Source organism: Choristoneura fumiferana, chromosome 22 (genome assembly GCF_025370935.1).
Source record: "Choristoneura fumiferana chromosome 22, NRCan_CFum_1, whole genome shotgun sequence".
Taxonomy (NCBI): domain Eukaryota; kingdom Metazoa; phylum Arthropoda; class Insecta; order Lepidoptera; family Tortricidae; genus Choristoneura; species Choristoneura fumiferana.
In genome coordinates, this window is record NC_133493.1 from 6154905 (window position 1) to 6179647 (window position 24743).

A 24743-nucleotide genomic window follows, 5' to 3' on the forward strand; every position below is an offset into this window, starting at 1 on the left:
TTTGTGAGATAAGATAACTTTGTGTCGTCTTTTTTTGTTAGTATGTCAAGACAGATTATTATCAGGAACGCGTAGAGATATTAATATCAAATACTCAGTCTGCTACCTAGTAGTGAAAAAATTAAACTCCTAAGTCAACGCAATCAATTATTAAAACAGATTTTTTTCAATAATTTATTGAATCAGGCGTTACTTTGCGGAGGTCCATATCAATAAACTAAAATAATTTCCTTGCTCACCCGCGACCTTACGATAGCTAAGCTTATGCAAAATATGCGTGTTCATGCAGTTCCTCCACCTCCACACTGTAAGAACACACACAAATCACACAAACCCATCTATCACCACCACCACACTACACTGACGCGTTTCGAACTCAAACAGAGCTCATCTTCAGAGTGACACAACCGTACACCATGCTACCAGTTGTTACCAGTTGTTAGTTGTCTAACAACTGGTAGCATGGTGTACGGTTGTGTCACTCTGAAGATGAGCTCTGTTTGAGTTCGAAACGCGTCAGTGTAGTGTGGTGGTGGTGATAGATGGGTTTGTGTGATTTGTGTGTGTTCTTACAGTGTGGAGGTGGAGGAACTGCATGAACACGCATATTTTGCATAAGCTTAGCTATCGTAAGGTCGCGGGTGAGCAAGGAAATTATTTTAGTTCATAGATTTTTTTCATACCAATAAAACCTTCAGTTATCTTAGAAACTTGGATTGTTGTATGAAGTTAGTTCTTATAGCACAGCCAATAGGTAAAATCTGAAGATCTTTCCCGTCGCCTACTGCTTACTTTGGAAAATTTCTATATCCTGTGTTTTGTGTACTGACTACTATGTTGGTGTTTAATAAAGAGTTTAGTTATTGTTGTATTGTATTTTTTTAACCCCCGACCCAAAAAGAGGGGTATTATATGTTTGACCGCTATAGAATTATTTCTCAAAAAGTTGACCATTTTCAGTTGTCCAATAGAAAGATTCGATGTAGTTACAAAATTACGATTTTTTCCTCACAAGATTTTGTGACGTTTTCCTGACGTCAAGAAATTTTTGATGTTTTATGCAGTTTACGTTTTATGATGTCATCCTCAGTGTTAATAATTTCTTGACAAAAAGATTTCTTATCAATTTCCTGACGGGACAACTTTTTGAAAAATACTCATGTGTGTTTGTGTGTCTGTATGTCTGTGTCTGTGCGCCTGTCTCCTGTCTGTTTATGTTAGTATCTGCTGTGTCTATGGCACTGTGTTATTTCTTGTTCTTTGACATGGTCATTTGTGATCGATTGGATGGAATATGATATATATTTTACGTTACAATATACATAAACAATAAATAGAATAGTAACCATCTAAAATGGCAAACAGGCACACGAGTGAATCTATAAGAATTTTGTTTTGTAACTCGATTGTATGGAACAATAAAAGTAATTCTATCAAGTACCTAATAAATAGGACACCATAAAAACGTCAAAGGTTTCTAAGTTTCCCACTTCCCACTTGCTCGTTTGCCATCCAATCGAATAAAAAAAGTAACCTTGTATTAACAAATTCCTGGTCTCTGCCAAACTCCTATCAAAAGTTGCGAAATCAATGAACAAGAAAAGGAAACAAAGTGTCAAGGTGTAAAAAACAGTTTTCTTTTGTTTTAGCCGATTGTATGTCATGGCCAAGGCTGGAGTGAACGTATTTCTTTTGCTAATACTTAATACTTATAAAATTGATCAGCACTGTCTGAAAACTTTAGTGGCAAGTAGAGAAAGTTTTGTTTTAAAAGTATAACGTGCTAACAAATTAGGTTTGTTTTTGAAAGAAAAAGAAATAAAAACATATATCACTGTGATATTATTACACAAAATAGAAGAAAACTAAAAAAAATACGTAACAACGTCACGAAATGGTCCCAAATCAGCATGTCACACGGCGGCCACGCCGTACAAAATACGCGTTCTTGAATCTACGAGTACATAGGCACGACGACGTCTGTACACGCGTCAATGTGTGCGTAAGATACACAGGGCTGACTATCGCAAAACCCTAACAAGTGCTACCAATGACATTTAAAGGTACTTATATGTAGGCATGGCTTAGATAGTGCAAATCAATGTAAGAATCGTTAATCTTACTTATTAATTTAAACCTAATTAAAATGTGACTATCTGTGCATTTAAGCATTATTATTTCCAATTATAATAGATATACGACTACAAAATTAAACGAATTATTCGGTACGTAGTTATTTAATGTATTAATTGCGATAATTTCAGAAATCATTATTTATTTAGAAAAAGGAAGTAGGTAGGGTACCGTTACCATTTCGCAAAATTATTGCTCCCGAACTTAGTGCCGTGCGACATACACCGCGTTGCGCGCCCGACTGCTTTCCTTTTCCTGCGATTTTCCTGCAATCTGCGCTTGAGGGGTGGGGTAACTCGAACCGGTGCGGGGCGGAGCGTGGCCATTCTGTACGTTAGTACTATTATATATTCTGCGATAATGTGGTCAGTTTGAATGGCGCTGGTTATCCTTTGGAACCATCAGGACTGCATACATTTGATAAAAAAACTTCGAATGATGTAACCTTACAACAATCAATAGCATATTTTTATTTATCATCATCAACTGGACGACGTCTACTGTTAAACAAAGGCCTTTCTTTTAGAGCGACATCCATTCTATATACAATACGCATTTACAACTGATATAAAAATAGATGGATACCTACTCAGCAACACAATAAATAAGTTTTTGATAAAAAAAATATATATATGCAAGCCTTTTTTTGCTGACTGTACTTTTTGTCGACTTTACTTGCATTGTCACCCAAACTACATTTGCATACCGAATTTCAAGTCGACGCGATTAACCGTTGAAGAGTTCCGTCCTGCGGAGACCATCCTGGCCGGACTACCAGGATGTCACTACCAGATTATTGTATTGTCACGCAATTCATATAATCTCGTGGAGCCTGGCGTAATATATAAGACATAAAAAATAAATAATTTTAACTAATTACTTGTTGACGTTCAAATTGTGAAAACAGAAATTTTACGTCGGGCCTCGTTAAGATAAGTATGCCTAATTTCAAGTAAATCCGACTACTGGAAGTGAAACTAAATAAAAGCTTGTAGCAAACTAGGTATCTATACTATATATAACATTACCTTCAAGCACGGGATGAAAGATAGTGCACAGACATATAAAGATGTAGGTATAATACCATAATCTTACCCACTGTAGGTACACCTCTATCTACAAACATGATAGTTTTAATTCAATTTAAATGAAATCCTTATTAATTGTATATTTTTTTTAAATTCCCATGAGAAATTTGGTATGATTCCGTTTTTTTATTCCAACTGTTTCATATACTTAATGATTTACGCAAGGGAAAATGCAGGAAACGCTTGTTAAACATACGAATAAAACAATTTATCTAATGACTGAAATATAATTAATTTATTGATTGTTGCGTAACAATACCAACACACGGAAACCTTCTCTAGCTATAGCTCAATGTCCTCTAACCACAATGTGAAACTTAAACTCAATTATGGGTACGCGAACAATGGTTGAGTCGGACACGCCTAAAATAAAGTTCCGTAGCCATTACGAAAAAATCAATTAATATTTTTCCAAGTATTTCGTATTGTGTACGAAATCTTTCAAGTTTGGGTATATTTTATACCTTAGGCTGCTATTTACTCTTAAAGTACCAATATAATTCTCGAGCAAGTTAAGCTGTTATACTTTTTCTTGTAAATTTGATACACTTACTACCACCCCGAATTTTTAAATGTATTTTCACCCTGCAGTTAATGACAATTCGCACTTTAAAGTGGATTTCGCAAGCAGATCACTGAATCGAAAAATCGTCTGGGGCCCACACTATAGGGTTAGTCGAGACGTGAGCTAAGAAATTCTTTTAGTTCATTGATATGGACCTCCGCAAAGTAACGCCTGATTCAATAAATAATAGGTACACATAGCATCCATAACTTAGGTACACTCAGGTACGAAAATTCATTTCAGGTGATCCTAGTTTGCCTTCCTAATTGCATAAAAAATACCCACACTGAAATTAAAAAAGTTCCTATGCTTTAGTGCATGTCCCTCCCAACACAGATGCAATATAATATTAAATCTCGCATAGTCCCCGCTTTTTAACTAATTCCGAACTAAGTTATAAACGAAACTCCTGTAGTCCCAATTAACTGCGCTTAAGTAAATACGCCATGTACAAACCGATTCGACAGTAACATTAGAGTTCCAAACGCAGTTATTTTTTCCTTGTTTTTTAAATAAATATAAAACATAGGAAAATACAAGAACTAATATTTCCAAATCATCATCATCATCATATCAGCCATAGGACGTCTGCTTTCGAACATAGGCCTCCTCCATGGATTTCCAGTGATTTGCCCATTGCCACTTCAACGAGATAATTTGCTTGGCTATGCGCACGACCCTTGGCTATGCCACAATTTATTTAAGAAAAAAAATGTGTACTAATTTACAAATATGAATTTGAAATTTATTTCTTTTCTCACAAGATAGAATACAATAAATAAAAACATTGGTGTATTTTTTTCCATTCTAGCATTATCTGAAGTTGAAAAGTTGGCACACAAGTACGAGAAAATTGTAAAAATATAACCCTCCTTTGGGCAGTCGGGTAAATCAAAATACAATATCGAAAATCAAATAGCATTTTTGAAAAATCCTGAAATAATTAAATAACTTTTTAGCTACATACATACATAGAACGTTGAGGCTTCTTTAAAATCATATTAGTAATTTGAATAGTAATCTGCATACAAAAATAAAAATAAACCTCAAAATCAACATTTCAGCTTCAAAGACGACCCACAGCCATTCTGCGTGGCGGCAGTAGGTATACTAGAGCTGACTCAAAATTAAATAGGATAAAAGCCCAAGAGAGAAACAGTCGTATTGATATAATTAGGTTCTATCGGTGACCACCTAATATCTGACTGAGTTGGAGCGAGTATTGTATTTTAGATCGATGCCGCAACCATTTTAGATTTATTAGAAGCGAAAGTTGGAAACGCAGAGTATCTAATTGTAACAGTTCTACCGCTACTACAGCTAAACTTTTAGTTCAATTGATATAAGTACTATATTACTATAGTTCTGGCGCTAAATCATGAGATATTATTAACATAAATCGAGTTTCTAACGTAACGCTTAATAAACTACGAGTATATGGTTTTTTTTCGCGATTTTCACTCATAACTATTACAGCAACCGGAGGCTGATAAGTCATGGGTGCTTTAATAGATATAAAACATGTAACTGTTTAAAAATGGCAAGCACAGCGTAGGACATTCACCAGCAAGATGGACGGATGACTTGATCATAGCGGAGGGTTCACGGTAGATGCAGACCGCGGGTTCACGGTGTCGGTAGATGCAGGCCACTTCCAACCGAAACAACTGGAGGTCTATGGGAGAGGCCTATATCCAAAGGTGGACGTCCTGCTGATATGATGATCTCTAATTTACTGTACAGACATAAAAACTAAATCACGTACTAGGATTCAATTTCATAATTAATTTCGCTGTGTTTTTTTTGGCAGATCTATCGGATGTCAACATGACATTAGTAGCATAAAAGGTTCCACCCTAGTACGTAGTTCAATTTCCTCGACTATACAATAGGTTAAATTACCTGATATAAATTTATTCCTCAAAACTTCAATTGATATTTACATTTATTTATTTCTTAAAATTACATTATTTTGTACCCTAACTAAGCTAAGGTTTGGCACAAAAATTTAATACTTAAATTAAGATAAAATCTAGATGAGTACTTTGCCCATCATAATATTGAGGGGTAATTTATGCAACAAATTCTCGACGTTAAACAAGAGTATACACTAAAAAGTTAACACGTAATTCAAGTATCACATAGTTACGGTGCACATCCAAACTACAAGTTTTTATGCACGTGCACTCTCGTTGCTATTAATTTAATGTTCGTAGTTTACACCCAATGGAAGTAACATCAGCAGGATGAGTCCGTTTAAACTTTCAACCGATGGATGCTTGGTTAAATTCAAAAATCTGGTCAAGTGTGAATGGAACCTGTGGGTTTCGTACATCTTTGAAAAACCCACCGACCACCAGATAGCCTGGTGGTTGGAAATAAAAATGATACGCTTCTTGTAATGTTCCCCTATTTTTTTCTGTAGCGGCAATATACGAAATATATATTATGTGTGAACTCTATCTATTATGGTTAACGAGATGTAACCTAGTGATAGATAGACGGAAAGAGAAGCGACAGCAATAGAGTTTCGTTATCATCCTTTGCGTACGGAACCCTTTAAATGGAGCTAACAACAAGCAATAAAAGTGCTCTATGACAGCGGGTTTTAGTACCGAATTTTAATTTATAAAAGGATCTCTAGATGAATAAGCAAAACATGTAAATTTAAAATTTAGGCAACCTTTGTTTCAACAGGACTCTATAGCTACAAGACATTATTTTAAATGCCAGCAGAATATACTTTAATGTGCTTGAATATTTTTATGTTCTTCATTTCGTATAAAATTAAGTGTACTCAGCGGCACAAAATTTGGCCCACTCTCCATACAAAATTACCCATTATTGCATACATCTGAGGGCCAAATTTTTTGCCGCTCAGTATATGTATAATATTTATGCCTTTCTTTATTCCATGTCTGTTTATCTGAAAATACAAGATAAAGAAGAAAAAAAATATTCAAGCGAAACTAACGTTTAATAACAATATTAACCCGTCTCTACCTGTTGTATCAAATCCAAATCAACCCACATCCACCCACTGCTAGCTAAACGATTCTTCATAGCTGAGGCCGAGTGGCTTAGCACTCGAGTCTTACAACTAATAATTTTCCCTTATTCCTCGTAATACTTCCAGCTTGTTCCACTAGTGGTACTTTCGCCAATGTTGTTGTCAACGATGTTGCTCAAAGAATTAGTTCGCTAAAGTGGCGTTGGGCAAGCCACGTCTGCCGCAGGACCGATGAACGGTGGAGCAGACGAGTCCTCGAATGGATTAATACTTTCCGCCCAGCTGTTAGATTTCATCCAACCAACAAACTTGTTGGCCCGTCAAGTAATGTCCCTAAAACCCTTTTCATAAATTCATTATATTCCAGATTCTCCTCCTGGAGGCAGGTCCAGAAGAGCCAGATGTAACCAGTGTGCCAGCACTCGCCCCGGTTCTTGCCGCTTCCAGCATCGACTGGGGTTACAGGACCCAGCCTGAGGAGTTGACCTGCCGGGCCCAGAGGGGACATTCTTGCTCTTGGACTAGGTGAGGATATAGGTGGAGAACCATAAAAGATCTATGAAGATATAGGATAAAAAGTGGACCAGAAATGTAAAATTAGCTCAGACCTTATAAACTATCAATCAACCAGCAGCCATACTCCGTGCACAGCTGAACGTAGGTCTCCTTTATAATACGATATTTACGTCAAAACTAGCTATCTTTGAGTTCCCTCATCCAGCCTTTGCCAATCAGTGCAGTTTACGATGGCAGTAGGTAGCAGTTACGATGTAGAAGCAATAAAAACCTGTAAAATATTACCCTTATCTGACGTGTAAGCAGTACATACAGCTGGTACCACATTCCACAGATAAGTATCACGAGTAGGTAGCCCATTAGTATGACAGACTCCCTTATATCTTGCTCTGGTAATGCTGCTTTACTTGGTTTGGATAGGTCTTTAACTAAATGTAAACAAAACAACGTCAATTGGTCTCTAAAATATTTAAATTCCCCCACTAAACTATCTAAAAATGTACATTTCTGTCTGTATATACACTAGTCTAGTTTGTATTACAATGATAGACAAGTAAAATGTTTAAAATCCTTGCATGTACCAAATATGGCAGCTGAAGTTTGTTTACACTTAGTTAAATACCTATCCAAACCAAGTATTGGTATTCGTATATTGTCTAAGATTAGTAAAAGGATAGTTAGTTGAGAACGTGCACCCGAATCTCAATCAAGCTGATCAAAATGTTTATGGATATTCAATTTAAAATTTCAATGAAAACCTGAAATTCTGAAAACTTTAATTCAAAGTTGATACAGATCGACTGACTTCTCAGGTTAAACCGTTAGTAATAGTAAAAAACAAGAGTTATAAAAACTTGTGGTAGGTACAGTACACCAACTCAAAGTTTAATTTACTTGCTGTTAAATCAGGGTGGAATTTATTTCATGTTCGTTATTTTAATTTAATTCATTTAATTAACAAGCTAGTGAAAAAATCAAAATATTGCTCAAATTTAGTTACAGATATCACGAGTAATCTAATTCTTAAAAATTCTAATCTCAACTTATACTTTTATTCAAATTCAAATGTTTTATTGCAGACTACGGTCCATAGGTTGTTAGTAATACATAAGTCTTATTTACTTAGTATTAATATCATACACAATTTGTTTTTGATAATTAAAATTTATTTTTTTTTATTTATTTCTGTAAGCCGGCGTACCAGTTTTTCCGCTTTCCGATGATTTTCATTTCACAGTGGTAAAGTGATGGGGGGTTCGAGCGCGATAAATTATTTAGTATACATGAGAGGCAACAAACGGGACTACGATGATTGGGCCGCATTGGGAAACAATGGATGGAGCTACAGAGAAGTAGGTCATTAAACTAAATAAATAACTTAAAATGATAAATTAATTTAAACTAACTTAATTAAAAACGTTTTCAGGTTCTGCCTTTCTTCAAAAAATCAGAAAACAACAGAGACATAGAAGCAAAAGATACAAAATATCATGGAGTCGATGGACCACTAAACGTTGAGAGATTTACTTTTGTAGACAAAAATGTTGTGATGCTTGTACAAGCTTTTCATGAAACTGGATTGCCGCTAGTTGATTTTAATGGAGAAATGCAAATCGGAACAATGACTACTCAAACAACATCAATTGACGGAAGACGAGCATCTACTAATGCAGCTTTCGTTAGACCCGTGAGAAATGAAAGGACAAATCTTAAGATCAAAACTAATGTTCAAGTTACGCAAGTTCTAATTGAACCTGAGAAAAAAATAGCATACGGTGTGAAATATTTCCAAAATAATAAATGGCATGTTGTCCATGCTACAAAGGAGGTCGTTTTGAGTGCCGGTGCACTGAACTCACCTAAAATATTGATGTTGTCTGGAATAGGACCGGAGAATGAATTAAAATCTTTAAAAATAAAAGTAATAGAAGATTTAAAAGTAGGATATAATTTACAAGACCATGCTACAACAAATGCCATGATAATGGGTCTAACAAATGCTACATCAACACTCGTTAACGATAAAAATTTGTTGAATGAAATAAATAAATACAAAAATTCAGAATATAAAGACGGACCTTTATCAGCAACCGGACCTTTACACTTAAGCGCGTTTATCAGAACGAAATATGCAGATAAAGATGAAACTGTACCCGATATACAATTCCATTTTGATGGTCGTAATAAAAAAGAATTTTACTCTGACCCAACAACGTATTTAGCAAGTAATACATTACCGTTCGCTTTTTATGACAGCATCAACGTACGACCAATACTATTATTACCAAAAAGTCGAGGATATTTAAAATTGAACAAAACTGATCCAGTATTTGGTCAACCTTTAATTTACTCGAGATTTTTTACTATTTATAGGGATTTAAAAACTTTAGTAGCTGCATTACAATTTGCTGTTAAATTAGAAAACACGAAGACGTTCAAAGAGAATGGCGTAAAATTCATAAGAGAACCAGTTGAAGCCTGCAGAGATTACAAATGGGGAACTAAAAATTATTTTGCTTGCCTGTTTACAAGATACACGGCAACCATTTTTCATCCTTCAGGAACTTGTAAAATGGGCCCCAAAGACGATGCAAATGCAGTAGTCGATCCAAGATTAAGAGTTTATGGCGTAAGGCATTTAAGAGTAGCTGACGCATCAATTATGCCTAATATAGTTCGAGGAAATACGAATGCACCAGTTATAATGATCGGTGAAAAAGCTGCTGAAATGATAAAAGAAGATTGGGGTGTTACCAGTTAGCAAGATATCATCGTTATAATATATTTATTAGTCGTAGCGACACCAGATAGACATTAAGCTCATCGAAAGAATTAAAAATAAAAATTTGATTATTTATTTCATAGTAGTTTCTATTTTTTACTTTCCTCATCATCTAAAAATGGTCTTCGTGAGTGTAAGTACAAAAATACAAATAAACAGAAAATAACACACATCTGCACTTATAGTTCGCCTCGGCACAGTAAATAAAATCGACACAACTGCGTAACCACATAATAGTATAAGTTAATCATTGCTTTATAATAGATATTTGATATTGTTTCATTTATAATATCAATAGTAGTAATATAGTTGGACGCGGCATCATACATACACACACATAACACAACACATTTGATTATATTTTATATATGTATTGCTCCTGGGGATTGAGTAACGCATCGGACCTCAAAGGAAGACACGTCGCGATAATGACGTATGGCAACGCGCGCTGTCTATTTGAAAAAAAAGAAGAAAAAAGAAGAGTTCGGTCTTGAGATTTTGACGGTGATGGCGGCCGCCGTGTGATATAAATATTAATTTGTTTTTAAAATAATAAGAACTATTGGTGAAGAAGTGAGTTTTTGCGGACACTGCGGACTATTTTTGGGGTAAGCTTAGGGAATTATTTTATCTATATTGTTTTCGTTTTTACACTTTTTTTTTGTTGGTTTAAATTTCACACGGGAAACTAAAGAAAGCGAAAGGTAAATAGCCTTTGAACCAGTGCACCCAAAGGCCATAGATGTTTAATTAACAGATATATTTGGTAAAAATGTTTTTAAAAGTATTAATTCGGACATAGGCATTATGTAGATGTCAGTGTGATTTTGAAATTAATACAATTTGCAGATGTCATTAAACTTAGACAATTTACCATTTAATTAAATTGTAATTAACGCAAGATAGATATAGACTAACAAAATTGTTATGGAAAATATGGTTATTTACCCAGTTTAGTTTTTCTAATAAACTATGTTTTAAATTTGGATAATTTACAGCCATTTTATCAACACTAATATTAGCGCCAATCTAAAATTTGTTGACTTGTCGACTTGTTGATTTTTATTTAGTTTTCCGAATTATATATCCAACTATAATATACTAGCGTCTTTGGCACTATTTTATAAATAAAGGTATTTTTATTGTTTGTAGAATGTGATTAACAGACTTGTATTTGTAGTTAGGTTAATTTTGTGTTGAAAAGGTTGAATACTGCTCAAACATTGCAAGCTGACTTAATTTTGAACAAAATTTTTCTATTTTATTGTTAAAAGCAGTTAGTTTTTGTGAAATATTCACCTCAATACATACTTGATTATCCTTATTTTGTAAGTTTTAATTTAATCACAATTTTTAATGTAAAAAAATAATTTCAATTTACAATTTGAGCAGTTTCAATCTACTTACAGCCCGTATTTTGATTTGAAATAAGTTATCAAATCTAATTTCAGGGGAAAAACAATGGGTGGATCGAGTGCTGTGAATTACATGGTTTACATGAGAGGAAATAAAGCAGACTACGATGGCTGGGCTGAACAAGGCAACCCTGGTTGGAGTTATAGTGAGGTATAAAAGATATAAAAAATAGAGATAAATAATCAAATTGTGACAATGTAGTAACTTTGAATAGATTCTTGACTAACTTCAATTTTCGTCATTAACACATTGATGTAACTTTTTTTTTCAACTCGTGGTCTACGACGACGCAACACGATGAAAGGTGGTTAGAAGACCTGGTGATTCCTGGTCGGGAGAGATATAATATGAACGTTTAACATTTTAATATCATTTATGTATAAAATATATTTAAGTATGTATTTATATATTTATAAAAGTAAACATATTTATGTTTATAAGTATGTAAATAATTTAATTATATCCATAATGTATTCTTTTTAGGTTTACGAAATTTAAAACGAACAAAGTTCTGAGAATCGTAAATTAGGTTTGAATTCTTGAACATAATCCTACTTTTAGCTTGATTAACAGTCTTTGATCATTATTAATATTACAGGTGTTGCCGTATTTCAAGAAAGCAGAGAACAATCGTGACATTGAATCCTTGAACAAGTATTACCATGCTGTTGGCGGTCCACTCAACGTTGAGCGGTTTCCTTACGTAGACAACAATGAGCTCATGATGATTCAAGGTTACAGAGAATTGGGACTACCAGTCACTGACTTCAACGGCGAAAACCAATACGGCACTGATTTAGCCCAGTCAACTTCCTTAAATGGAAAAAGAATGTCTGTTAATGCAGCCTACATAAAACCAATACGTCATAAAAGACCAAATTTGAAAATAATAAACGAAGTATACGTTACAAAGTTAATTATAAACAAAATTACTAAAACTGCTATGGGAGTAGAATATATCAAACAAGGGATACCACACACAGCTTATGCGTCTAAAGAAGTCATTGTTAGTTCAGGCCCAGCTAATACTCCGAAGTTATTGATGCTGTCTGGTATAGGACCTAGGGAACAATTGGAAAGTCTCGGCATACCAGTTCTGGTAGATTTAAGAGTGGGTTATAATCTACAAGATCATGTGACAACAGATGCGTTGGTACTAGCTCTATCAAATAAAACATCAACTTTAGTGGACGGTCCGCAGTTATTAAATGAGATATATGATTACTATTCACAGCCTCCTCATAAGCACGGGCCTTTATCGTCTTCTGTAACTTTAAATGCCGTAGCTTTTATAAAGACTGGATTGGCTGATGATGATTTGCCTGACATACAAATTCATGCTGATGGAAGGAATGTTGAAGAGTTCTACTCTGACCCTCAAACTTATATAGCGTCTAATATTTTTCCTCTTTCATTTTTCAACGGTATTGCTTTTAGACCACTACTCTTAGTTCCAAAAAGTAAAGGATTTATAATGCTTAATTATACTGATCCAGTGTTTGGTCCGCCTTTAATATTCCCGAGATTTTTCACTGAACAGATAGATGTAGAGAAATTGGTTGCAGGTATGATGTTTGTAGCAAAGTTAGAAGATACTCCAGCTTTTAAGCAGAGCGGTGCTTCTTTTGTGAGGACACCTATTCAAGGATGTGAGGATTTTATTTGGGGGACACATGAATATTTTACTTGTCTTCTAACTCAGTATACCTCTACTATTTACCACCCTGCAGGTACATGTAAGATGGGACCTAGTTGGGATAGTGAAGCTGTAGTTGATGCGAGGCTCAGGGTATATGGAATAAAGAAACTAAGGGTTATCGACTCATCTATTATGCCTACTATTCTTAGATCAAATCTGAATGCTCCTACTATAATGATAGCAGAAAAGGCAGCGGACATGATTAAAGAAGATTGGTATTACTGCTAAGTAAACAAATTTTGGTTAGTTATGATTTTAATTCATAAAATGAAGGAAAATACACCTATTACGTAATGAATAAGTGTTAACGGTGAAAATTTAATTGTCTAGTAACCAGATGTTACCAGAACAAAAAATGTATCAAAATAAATTGCCATTGAAATTTAGTCGTAGAAACTTTTACATGCCATATTGAATTGAGTAACTTGGATCGGCATAAATTATGCTGAATATCGTCGGGGATAGTGTAATATTGCGTAACTATCCATTGCACAATTCCGTGTATGTGATAAATTTTGCCAATATCCAATTTTTACACCGAATTCGTTGAAATAAATTAAATAACTATGAAATTAAAGCCATCCCCTGTAAAAGTACACGTAAATCAGAAATGCGGCGTTTGTGTATGGTAGTTACATGGATTCCCACTATACTATATGCATCGCTATTTTATCCATTTCGCCATTTAAAGTGAAATGGTCTAAGATTCGAACTTGAAAAGCTTCACCGTTCTGATAACAGAATGACACCTATTTTTTTATAATGAATTAAGTATATTAGAAAATGTATTTGAAATGGAATTGCTAAAAAAATCCTGGATAGGCTATTTTAAATTATTTTTGAAAAAATGATTTATAATATTTTTTGTTTCATCATCGAGATAATAAGAAAATATTTTATATTGACTTAAAGTAAAAAACCTATATAACATGTAGACGTTGGGTTTAATATTGATTACGTGGACGAACTACTACTGGGTTGCCAGTTATTAACTTAAAAAGTTATGTCGATGCCAAATTTTTAAATTTTCTATACTAAATAAAATACATTTCAATCTATTATCAGGCCCGATAAGTTGCTGTTTTAATGTCATAGTGAACCACGTTGACAACTACAATTATTGGTCTCGTCAAAATTAATCAAATTAAAAATACATTAAAAATAATTTAAAAATAGCCTGTGACCAGTAATTTTTGAGCGAAAATTTACTCGTGTGTGTTAGCGTGGTAAGTCCCGTTGGTGGTATTTTGACTATGAGTGAAAATCACGAAAGTTTAAAACGTTATATTTCCAATCAGATTATTTGGCAGATCTGTTTTATTATTATAATTTAACGTTAATAGCTTATTAAAAAATAATATTATTTTTGTTTTAATATTAGAGTGTTATTTTGATTTTACTATTTGATTTAACTTTTTTTTAATGTGTGATGAAATATTATGTTAAGTTATAATATTATTTTTATATTTTTGTATGTCGAATTTTCCGTGTATGGAAAAACTAGCGAATTACTGGGCACTAACAAACAGGATCTTCATAAAAAACTTGTAGTTACCTCTTTTTGTGTTAGGAGTATTATAAACAGTGATACTGGCACAGACATCTAACCATGCTCTGGAAAACAAGGATATACAGCAAAATAAGCGTCTTTTATTTATTATAATTTGAATGAAATTTATTTGTTTTGTTTTATTTCGCCATTACGAATTAACAATTGAAATAAGTATTTTTAGGCACTTAGTATTAATTATGGTGTTTCTTTTTTTTCAATTTTTATCGACAATCACCGGACTTTCCATTAGTTAAAACATGAAGTTGGACGAGGGGATCAACAAAATAGAAGTTTTTTTTTATTCGACTGGATGGCAAACGAGCAAGTGGGTTTCCTGATGGTAAGAGATAATCACCGCCCATAGACACCTGCAACACCAGGGGATTGCAGATGCGTTGCCAACCTAGAGGTCTAAGATGGGATACCTCAAGTGCCAGTAATTTCACCGGCTGTCTTAGTCTCCACGCCGAAACACAACAGTGCAAGAACTGCTGCTTCACGGCAGTATTACAGTTGTAATAATATAAAACAGTTCTAAGGTTATATTAAATGATATTGTAACGGATAACTCGATTTAAAATCGAGTTTTCCGTTACAATAATCATTTAATATGAGTGAGTCTCACGGTAGTTTCATGTTCAAAGTTCTAAGGTTTAAAAAAATAAGCCAAGGTAGCACAGTGGCTTGACCATATAAACAGAGGGTCGCGGAGAAAAATTGCTTGGGGACTTTGGCCCAAGCTCTTCCATTTTGAGAGGAGGCCTGTGTCCAGCAGTGGGACGTACATAGAATGGGATGATGATGAAACAATATTGCCGTCATAGCAAGGATTATAGCCTGATCTAGATCTTAAAGGCCATAGGTTATAGTAACTAAAGTGCACAATTATAGTTCGCACGGATGCCTTGTACGATTGCGTTTTGTTTTATCTCATTAGACAAATTCTTGTTATCCTTAGCGCAGGATATCGTTGACTTCTGTGCAGATACAACGGTTCTCTAATGAGGGGAGGGTTATCTCATAACTAAATTAAGGAGTGCAAATTGTAGTTTGGTGTAATGTTTTATGCTTGAATTGTTTAAGAATTGTTTTTAGCCCCCGACGCAAAAAGAGGGGTGTTTGACCCCAATGTCTCTCTGTCTGTCTAGGCATCGTAGCCCTCAAACGGATGGATTGATTTTGATGCGGTTTTTTACGTGAAAGCGAGTTTGAGAGGTGGTTCTTAGCCATATTTTATTAAAATAAATTCAGCTAATTTTGAGATTTAAGCTTTGAAATGACAACGTCACCACTAGTAATGGACCTGAACTCACAAGTTTCCTCACGCCAAGTAGAAAAAAAAGCTTGGTAAAAAACTGCAAACTCAGCTTTTCCTAACGAGTAATAAAACACTAAACAATTAACCATCATCGAGCCTACCCACTTATTAATTGTACTTTGATAAAGTTCTACGCCGTAAAATGAACAACCAATTTCCGTGGAGCCATCAATATGTTCCTGCATGCCCTTGGAGATGTGAGTATCGTTGAGTATAGAAGAGGGGTGGGAGGCCATTGTAAAATTGTGATGATTTCAGAGACTTGAGATTGTACGCGGGTTATGGAGGCAGATAATGGGGCTGCAGTAACAGCAGATGGGTCGCGATTGGGGCCAGGAAGATGGCGTCTTTTCTTAAGCATATTAAATAACCTAACCAACGAAAGGTTGGAAAACCACCGACTTTATCACTTCAAAGTTCAATATCTCAAAAACGGCTGAACCGACTTTAATGAAACTGTCTTAACCATTGCTAGAAAATCTGATTTCAAATAAAAGAATACACACACACACACATCATACTAGAGATCATAGTCTTGTGGACTCACTAACAATACTTGTTGCCTGTGTTAGTTTTAACTGTTTTAAGTATGATTCGCTAACTGTATTTCTGTGGACATCTGTTATTGGCTTTCTGTTTAGTACCTAAGTCCTATTATAATGTACTGTATTGCTGTTGATGCCCCAAATAAATAAAATAAAAATAAAATAAAATAAAAAAAAACCACATTCAAATCGGTCCACCCGTTTAAGAGCTACGGTGCCAAGGACAGACACACAGACGGACAGACATTGCCGTTAATTTTATAACACCCCTCTTTTTGCGGTGCGTAACGAAGGATATAACATCAATTGATATAATTTTCATTTGATATAATGATGTTTATCTTAAAAACCAAACTTATTTCTGTTGTTATCAATTCGATTTGATGTACTTTGGGTTAGGTTAGATTAGGTTTATTTTATAAAAAAGTACTGTGAAGCTCATCCTTCGAAATTATATCAAATGATGTTATATCCTTTGAAATTATATCACTGCTGTTATACCGATCAATACACATCCCTCTTTTTGCGTCGGGGGTTAAAAAAAACCTACGTGCTTAAAGCTGTGGTGGCCTAGTGTTCTGACCTATCGTTTCTCAAGCAGAGGATCGTGGGTTCAAACCAGAGCTCGCACCTCTGTGTTTTTCAAAATTCATGTGCGAAATCACATTTGAAGTTTACCACGAGCTTTACGGTGAAGGTAAACATCGTGAGGATCTGCAAAAACCAGTGAAGGAATACAATGGTGTGTGTGAAGTTCCGAATCCGCAGTGGGCCCGCGTGGGAACTACGGTTCTAGCTCTCTCATTCTGAGAGGGACCTGTGCCCAGCAGCGAGACTTATACGGGCTAGGATGATGATGATGACTTAAGAAACGACAACTTCTTGGACATATTTGTCTTCTTGATGGCCATCAATCGGATTAGATACTAGCTATCCGCGTAGAATTCGTTTATCGCTTTCCCGTGGGATAAAAACCGCGCAATTTTCCGAGATAAAACTATCATGTCTTTCCCGGGACTCAAACTATCTGTATACCGAATTTCATCTAAATCGGTTCAGCGGTTTAGAGGTAAAGAGGTAACAAACAAACAAACAGACATACAAACTTTCACGTTTATAATATTAGTGGAATAAGAATTTATTCTACAAAATGTTCGAGAGGATGATATAGTTCTGTCATTTATCTAGCAAATTGTGATAAATCATTTTTATTCAGTCGCTTAGTTTGTTATTTATAATCTTACAAGCTTTTATATAGTTTCACCTGCCCCGTTGTCTGTCTGTCTGTAATCAAATCTTGCAAGTTAAATTTGACCAACTTCCGGTAGTCAGATTGACTTGAAATTTGGAATCTTTATGTAAATCGCGTTACAATACAATAATATGGTAGCAACATCCTGGTAGTCCAGCCAGGATCGTCTCCGCAGGACGGAGCTCTTCAACGGTTAATAGCATCGACTTGAAATTTGGTATGCAAATGTAATTTGGGTGACAATGCAAGTACAGTCAGCAAAAAGTAGTCAGCATAAAAAGCTTGAATTAATAATGTAATTTTTATGGTTAGGTTATTTTTAATACTTTTGGGCCATATGACACACTATTTTATTAGTAAATTTTATGGTCGCAGCTTGCGTTGGAATTTTTTTTTGACGATCTGATAACCCAGTGGCCCTGATATTCAGTAGGTCGAGATTCCGGGTTCGATCCCCGGTCGGGGCAAATATTTATATGAATAAAACGAATATCTTTTCGAGTCTGGGATGTTTAATATGTATTTAAGTTTGTATCTATTTCATATTTATTAAAATATATGTTTATCTATTGCATGTACCCACAACACAAGTTTTGGTTACTTTGGGAGTACATAGGTCAATACGGTACTTGACTATTTTTTATTTACTTTATAAATTAAAACATGACAATAAGATATCTTTTAATATAACAGAGTTATTACGATTTGAATTTCAAGATTAGACACGTGACGTCACATGCAAGTAGCGCCATACTTGCTGCATAGATAAAAGCGTTTTAGAAAGAGACAGATAGGTAAATAGATTTTTCAAAAAATCGCTATAAATCCAATTTTCAATCGAAATAATTTTTCTCTTCGCTAAACATTGTCTGTGTATCTATATTTTACAATAATACCTACTTATAAAGGATATTTATGGCAAATTCAACTATTGTGAAATACTGTATTGGTGCAAATTGTCATTTTTTATTGTATTTAATAAAAAACGATGTGGTATAAGCTTCGATATTTTTCGGGGCTGCAACGTTTACTTGTGGCGAGTCAGCGCAAGATATTTTGTTTGTCTTTGTTTGCAACGTTCTTGTTACTCGCACTTCGCATAACATACAAGTTACGTTTGGGTTGAACAATGGTGTATGCAAATTTCAAGTCTCTGACGCCAGCGTCGGTCTCTAACTGAATGCTTCTCTCATCCACTGTAAGACTGACTGGCACAGATCCTTTAAAGAGATAAGTTCGCCTTTGCACATTTATCTGACGACCGGATAGTCCAGTGGTTAGAGAATCTGACTAACGTCGCTTGAGGTCTCGGGTTCGATCCCCGATCGGGGTAGAATTTGTATGAATCATACAAGTGTTTGTTCTCGAGTCTTGGGTGTTTTATATGTGTTTAAGAATCGATATAAGTATGTTAATCCGTTGCCTAGTATCCATGGTACAAGCTTTGCTTAGTTTGGGACTAGGTCAATTGGTGTAAATTGTCTCATGATATTTATTTATTTATATTATATTAGAAGCCGTGGTGGCCTAGTGGTTTGACCTATCGCCTCTCAAGCAGAGGGTCGTGGGTTCGAACCCCGGCTCGCACCTCTGAGTTTTTCGGAATTCATGTGCGGAATTACATTTGAAATTTACCACGAGCTTTGCGGTGAAGGAAAACATCGTGTGGAAACCTGCATAACCTGCGAAGCGATTCAATGGTGCGTGCGAAGTTTCCAATCCGCACTGGGCCCGCGTGGGAACTATGGCCCAAGCCCTCTTGTTCTGAGAGGAGGCCTGTGCCCAGCAGTGGGACGTATATAGGCTAGGATGATGATGATGATTTATATTATACATAGGTAAATACAAACAAAAACCTGTAAACAATAAAATAAATAAGCAATTTCACAATGTTCATTACTTTATTCGCAGCAATTCAAATTACAGCATTATTGAGCTCAGAGCGCGGAGTTCCGACAGCGAGGTCTACTCAATATCACCAGATGAAGTATCCACACAGAAGTTAATCATTCTGTCCTTTACTAGGATCATACGAGTGACGGTGACAGCTGCCAGTCACTCAATAATTTCGGAGTTCAGTGAATAAATTTGGTTTACTGCGTTAAGTTATTATCCGTGTTCCTCATTTACTTGATTAATTCTGACGTTTTAACTGGTTCAAACTGAATACTCTGCTTTTTATTGTTTACTGATTCCATGCCGAGTTTCAATCATGCTTTTATCAAAGGTCAAGTAAGGCAAAGTAAAAAAGCCGTGGTGGCCTAGTGGTTTGACCTATCGCCTCTCAAGCAGAGGTTCGTGGATTCGAACCGCGGCCCGCACCTTGAGTGTTTCGAAATTTATGTGCGAAATTACATTTGTTAACCATGAGCTTTACAGTGACGGGAACATCGTTAGGAAACCTGCACAAACCTGTGAAGTAATTCAATGTGGTGTGTGTGTGAAGTTCACAATCCGCACTGGGCCCGCGTGGGAACTCATTATGAGAGGAGGCAGTAGGACGTAAATAGGCTGGGATGATGAATAAAGCAAACGTTCGAGTGCTCGTCATTGACCCTATAGTTGGCATATTTAATTTATGTAATAAGCAATAGAGATGACAGCAGTTCCCGCGGAATAGCCAAAAAACCGGCCAAGAGCGTGTCGGACACGCCCAAAATTCTCGATTTTAATGAAAATTTGCACTTTAAAGTTGAATATTTCGCAAACAAATCACTGAATCGAAACCCTAATGGTTTTAAAAGACCAATCCAACGATACCCCACACTATAGGGTTTGATGAGAAAAAAAATCACCTCCACTTTACGTCTATGGGAGGCACCCTAAAAAAAAGCGGACGGACAGACAGACAGACAGACAGACATGGCGAAACTATAAGGGTTCCGTTTTTGACATTTTGGCTCCGGAACCCTAAAAAGGAACTACGCAGACGGATTCACGGCAACAGTCAGTATTTAACAAAATGCTTAATAAAACTTTCGCTTTCATCAGATAGACTTTAAATTTCAAATTCGTCATTACCAAGATTGAATTCCAGCTGAAGTATTCTGAAAACTTTGCAAAGGAAATTAGAGTACCTGGTATTCATTTAAATTTTATATCGAAGTTGCATCCGCTACTGACAAACTTTGCTTGCGTTAGATCGGTTACACACGGCGACTTTTCGCAGCTATAAAAACGCGTTTCAGAAACGCGCGACTGCATTGCGCTTTTAATGTAAAGTCGACTTTTTAGCACGGCGAGACGACACGCCCCCACGCCTGACCCGCTTCGTCATTGTCATTTTATGTTTGATTGACAAAAGAAAAAAATACGTATCCTATGTGTTCTGATAATTTATGTATAAGACTAAATAGATTTTTATTTAAACAGGCAACTATCAAATTTTTCTATGAAAGCCGTTTAGTTCACCACTGACGACCAAGATCACTCCACGAAGAGAGTTTCGATTAAAACTAACATAACCTTAAAAAATATTTTTAATACAAGCTTTTTTTTGATGACTGTACTTTTTGTTGACTACACTTGCATTGTCACCCAAACTACATTTGTATACCAAATTTCAAGTTAATCTGACTACTGGAAGTTGGTCAAATTTAACTCACAAGATTTGACTACAGACAGACAGACAGACAAACAGACAACGGGACAGGTGAAACTAAACAAAAACTTATCGAAAATACAAACTGAGACATGGATGTACAGAAAAACCAGAAAAAGAGACCAGCGCTTAGAATTGAACCCAGGTCCTCAGCAATCCGTGCTGCGTGTTAAAACCCCTACACCACCGGTGGACAGGAGTCTAGACACAAATTTATCCTATGCACACATATCTCAGGTTGCTTTATTCCACTACGCTATTTAAGCAGCAGCACTAGTAGTTTGCTTAGTAGCGACATCTCTTGTCTGGGTGAGCGGTTAGTTCCAAAAGAATGTGACGTCTCTCGATGAGAGCGAAACATAGATGTCGTTAGTGCTGCTGCTTAAGTAGCGTAGTAGAAATAAGCAACCTGATATTTGTGTGCATAGGAAAAATTCGTGTCTAGATTCCTGTCCAGCGGTGGTGTAGGTATTATAGCACGCAGCACGGATTGCTGAGGACCTGAGTTCGATTCCCAGCGCTGGTCTCTTTTTTTGGTTTTTCTGTGCATCCATGTCTCAGTTTGTGTTTTCGATACTGGAAGTTGGTCAAATTTAACTTACAAGATTTGACTACAGACAGACAGACAGACAAACAGACAACGGGACAGCTGAAATCAAATAAAAGCTTGTAAAAAAGAAGCGATCGCGTTGCAAAAAGTCGCCATGTGTAACCGTTCTTATGAACTGGCTTTCTTTCGAGAATCCTTTGCATAATAATTGGTTTAGTATTTCCAGGCGGTGGGTCCTACGCTTCGTCAAATGCATTAATGTTGTTGAAGGAAAGTTGATGCAGTGTTGAAAATAAGTTGGTGTTTTTCAATGCCGCTGTCAGCGTTAGCGACAAAGTCCGGTCTTTGTTGGAAGTTATTACGATGAATTTTACCCGGTGTATCTTTTTAGGGTTCCATACCTCAAATGGAAAAAACGGAACCCTTATAGGATCACTTTGTTGTCCGTCTGTCTGTCTGTCAAGACTCTTTTTCTCAGAAAGCGTGGAGGTATCAAGCTGAAATTCATATCAATTACTCTACTGTCCCTTGGAGCTGTGAAAGAATCAAACTTCTAAGCCAACGCAATCAAAAGGTACAGCCGTTTATGCTGCAAATTTTCGACACTCGCAAGGGAATCAAAACCTACAGGGTTCTTCCCATGAACTCAGAATCTTGAAATTTGGTACGAAGCAACGTCTTATAGCACAGATAAAGGAAAGATTGCGAAAAGCATACATTTTTAGTTACATCATATTATAATAAAAATATTTGTACGGAACCCTCGGTGTGCGAGTCCGTCTCGCACTTGGCCGGTTTTTTTTATTTAACTGCCGTCGCTTTATGTTTTTGAAATAATCATGTATGTTAGAAAGAACGTATGTGATTTTCCCACTATCGTCGATAAGCCAAAGGCTACTAGAAACACAGGGAAGCTTAAAGTTCCATCTTACCTAAAACCAAAAAGTCGTTTCTGGGAAATTGCATACGATTTTATAATAAAATTCCAAAAAATATTACAAATGAGAAGGATACAACATTCAGGTCTACTGTCAAGAAAACATTAATATCTAAGGCGTATTACTTATAAAGTTAATGATTATATCATGGACAGGGATATTTGGAAATAATTCCGATCCAAATTAGCGATCCCTTCAAATAGCGAACCTACTGTATTAAAAATAAACTTGTGTTAAATATGTATAGATATCATTTAATAATATTGTAAATCTGTTTAAAAAAATATACCTCGTTGAGTTTCTTGCCGGATTCTTCTCAACAGAGGTTTTTCCGAACCGGTGGTAGATTTTTTTGACATTCATAAGTGCTTGTTATAGCCTAAATTGAATGAAGATATTTTGACTTTGACTTTGACATACGATTAATTTAGCCGAGTAATAAAACCAGTCATATTCGTAGTGAGTATTATCTTATAAATCCAATTAGCTTACACGGCCAAATTACAACCAGTCCGTGGCAAGTGTCTCTGCATTTTCACATCACGGTTGTATATAAGTAATGGATATTATAATATAAATGTCCATAAAGTTCATTATGCTCGTGGTATATGTCGAAACAACACCACGAAACTTAGGTTATTCTGAACTACTCTTAGTACACCAATTTACTCCTTACTGCTAGAGACCATTGTCCCGCCGCTCAGCTGCATAGAAGTAGATAGTGATGGAACGGCGTCGATAGTGCTTAGCATTTAATACTACAAAATTTATTCTGTAGTATTCAACTACAAGCTAAGCTTTAAGGCGAGTGCGTGAACAGTAACCGAAGTATAATAATGCAGTGCTATAGGTAGTGCGACGAGAGTTGAGGTGAATGATTATACACGCAGCTACAAAAAGAACTGATTGCACAAAAGGAGAATGAATAAAATTAATGAGTAGAATGTCAAAATCTTGCTGTCATTGCACGACATGTTAGATGTGTGTGTGTAATCATTCGTTTCAACTCTCGTGGCACTACCTATATACCACATCAACTTTTTTTTCTTATTTCTTCTCATGAAGAATCATTCTTTGCAGCTGAATATTCTATTGTTTTGCTTCTACTTGTCAAATGGAACTTAAACTTCGTATACATTGGATGACAATTGACAATTAAAGCATAAGTATAATATAGCAACCGTACTTTCGAAACCAAGTTTGGTTTTGCTTTGAACTCATCTTGACCGGGTGTCGCTCTCGATCCGTACCGTAACTATAGGTTGTAAAAAAAAAAATTACAATGCTAGCTAGCAGTCATGTCTACAGAACGATCTCTAGCAGGCAACTGTGCCATGGAAATTAGCAAAGAAAAAGTTATAGCAGAAAAAATAATAAAAATTCATCGATAATTTATTTCCCCCATCCCTACTTCACGGCACGGCAGACACCTTAATGGTTCGCCACTCAGCTCATTTTCTACGGAACCGCGTTATTTTATCTCCGTGTCAAGCCCCCTCGCTATTGTAGTTTTATTTTTATTCTCAAACAATGCTAAAAGCGCGAGGTGTCCTATTATCATCTGGGAATGTTTCAACCCCGAAAAGGTTTTATTCGCGATTGTACCATGTTCCGTGTGGGTTTTTTTAGGAAAATCACTGCTGTCAAATTATCAATTTATTCCGCGTAGAAATAAATACCAATAGACCCTCCTCCTCCTTATCACTAACATCGCTAACATTCCATCCCTCATTTCACCTAATTTTCAGATTCAATTTGTTTTTTTCGCCATAGCTTAT

At 35.7% G+C, this 24743-nt stretch overlaps 2 protein-coding genes across 2 annotated transcripts; both read left to right on the top strand.

The window, feature by feature from the left end:
- Nucleotides 1-7167: 7167 nt before the first annotated feature.
- Nucleotides 7168-14228, top strand: LOC141440370 (glucose dehydrogenase [FAD, quinone]-like). Its single transcript, XM_074104877.1, has 3 exons — nucleotides 7168-7321; nucleotides 11546-11660; nucleotides 12109-14228. The coding sequence occupies exons 2-3, from the start codon at nucleotides 11556-11558 to the stop codon at nucleotides 13435-13437; spliced, it is 1434 nt and encodes a 477-aa protein (XP_073960978.1). The 5' UTR covers nucleotides 7168-7321; nucleotides 11546-11555; the 3' UTR covers nucleotides 13438-14228.
- On the top strand, nucleotides 8498-11539 carry LOC141440369 (glucose dehydrogenase [FAD, quinone]-like; the record flags this gene model as incomplete). Its single annotated transcript, XM_074104876.1, is given in 2 exon segments — nucleotides 8498-8664; nucleotides 8739-11539. Coding segments are annotated over 2 exon segments (1440 nt in total). The 3' UTR covers nucleotides 10074-11539.
- Nucleotides 14229-24743: the final 10515 nt, after the last annotated feature.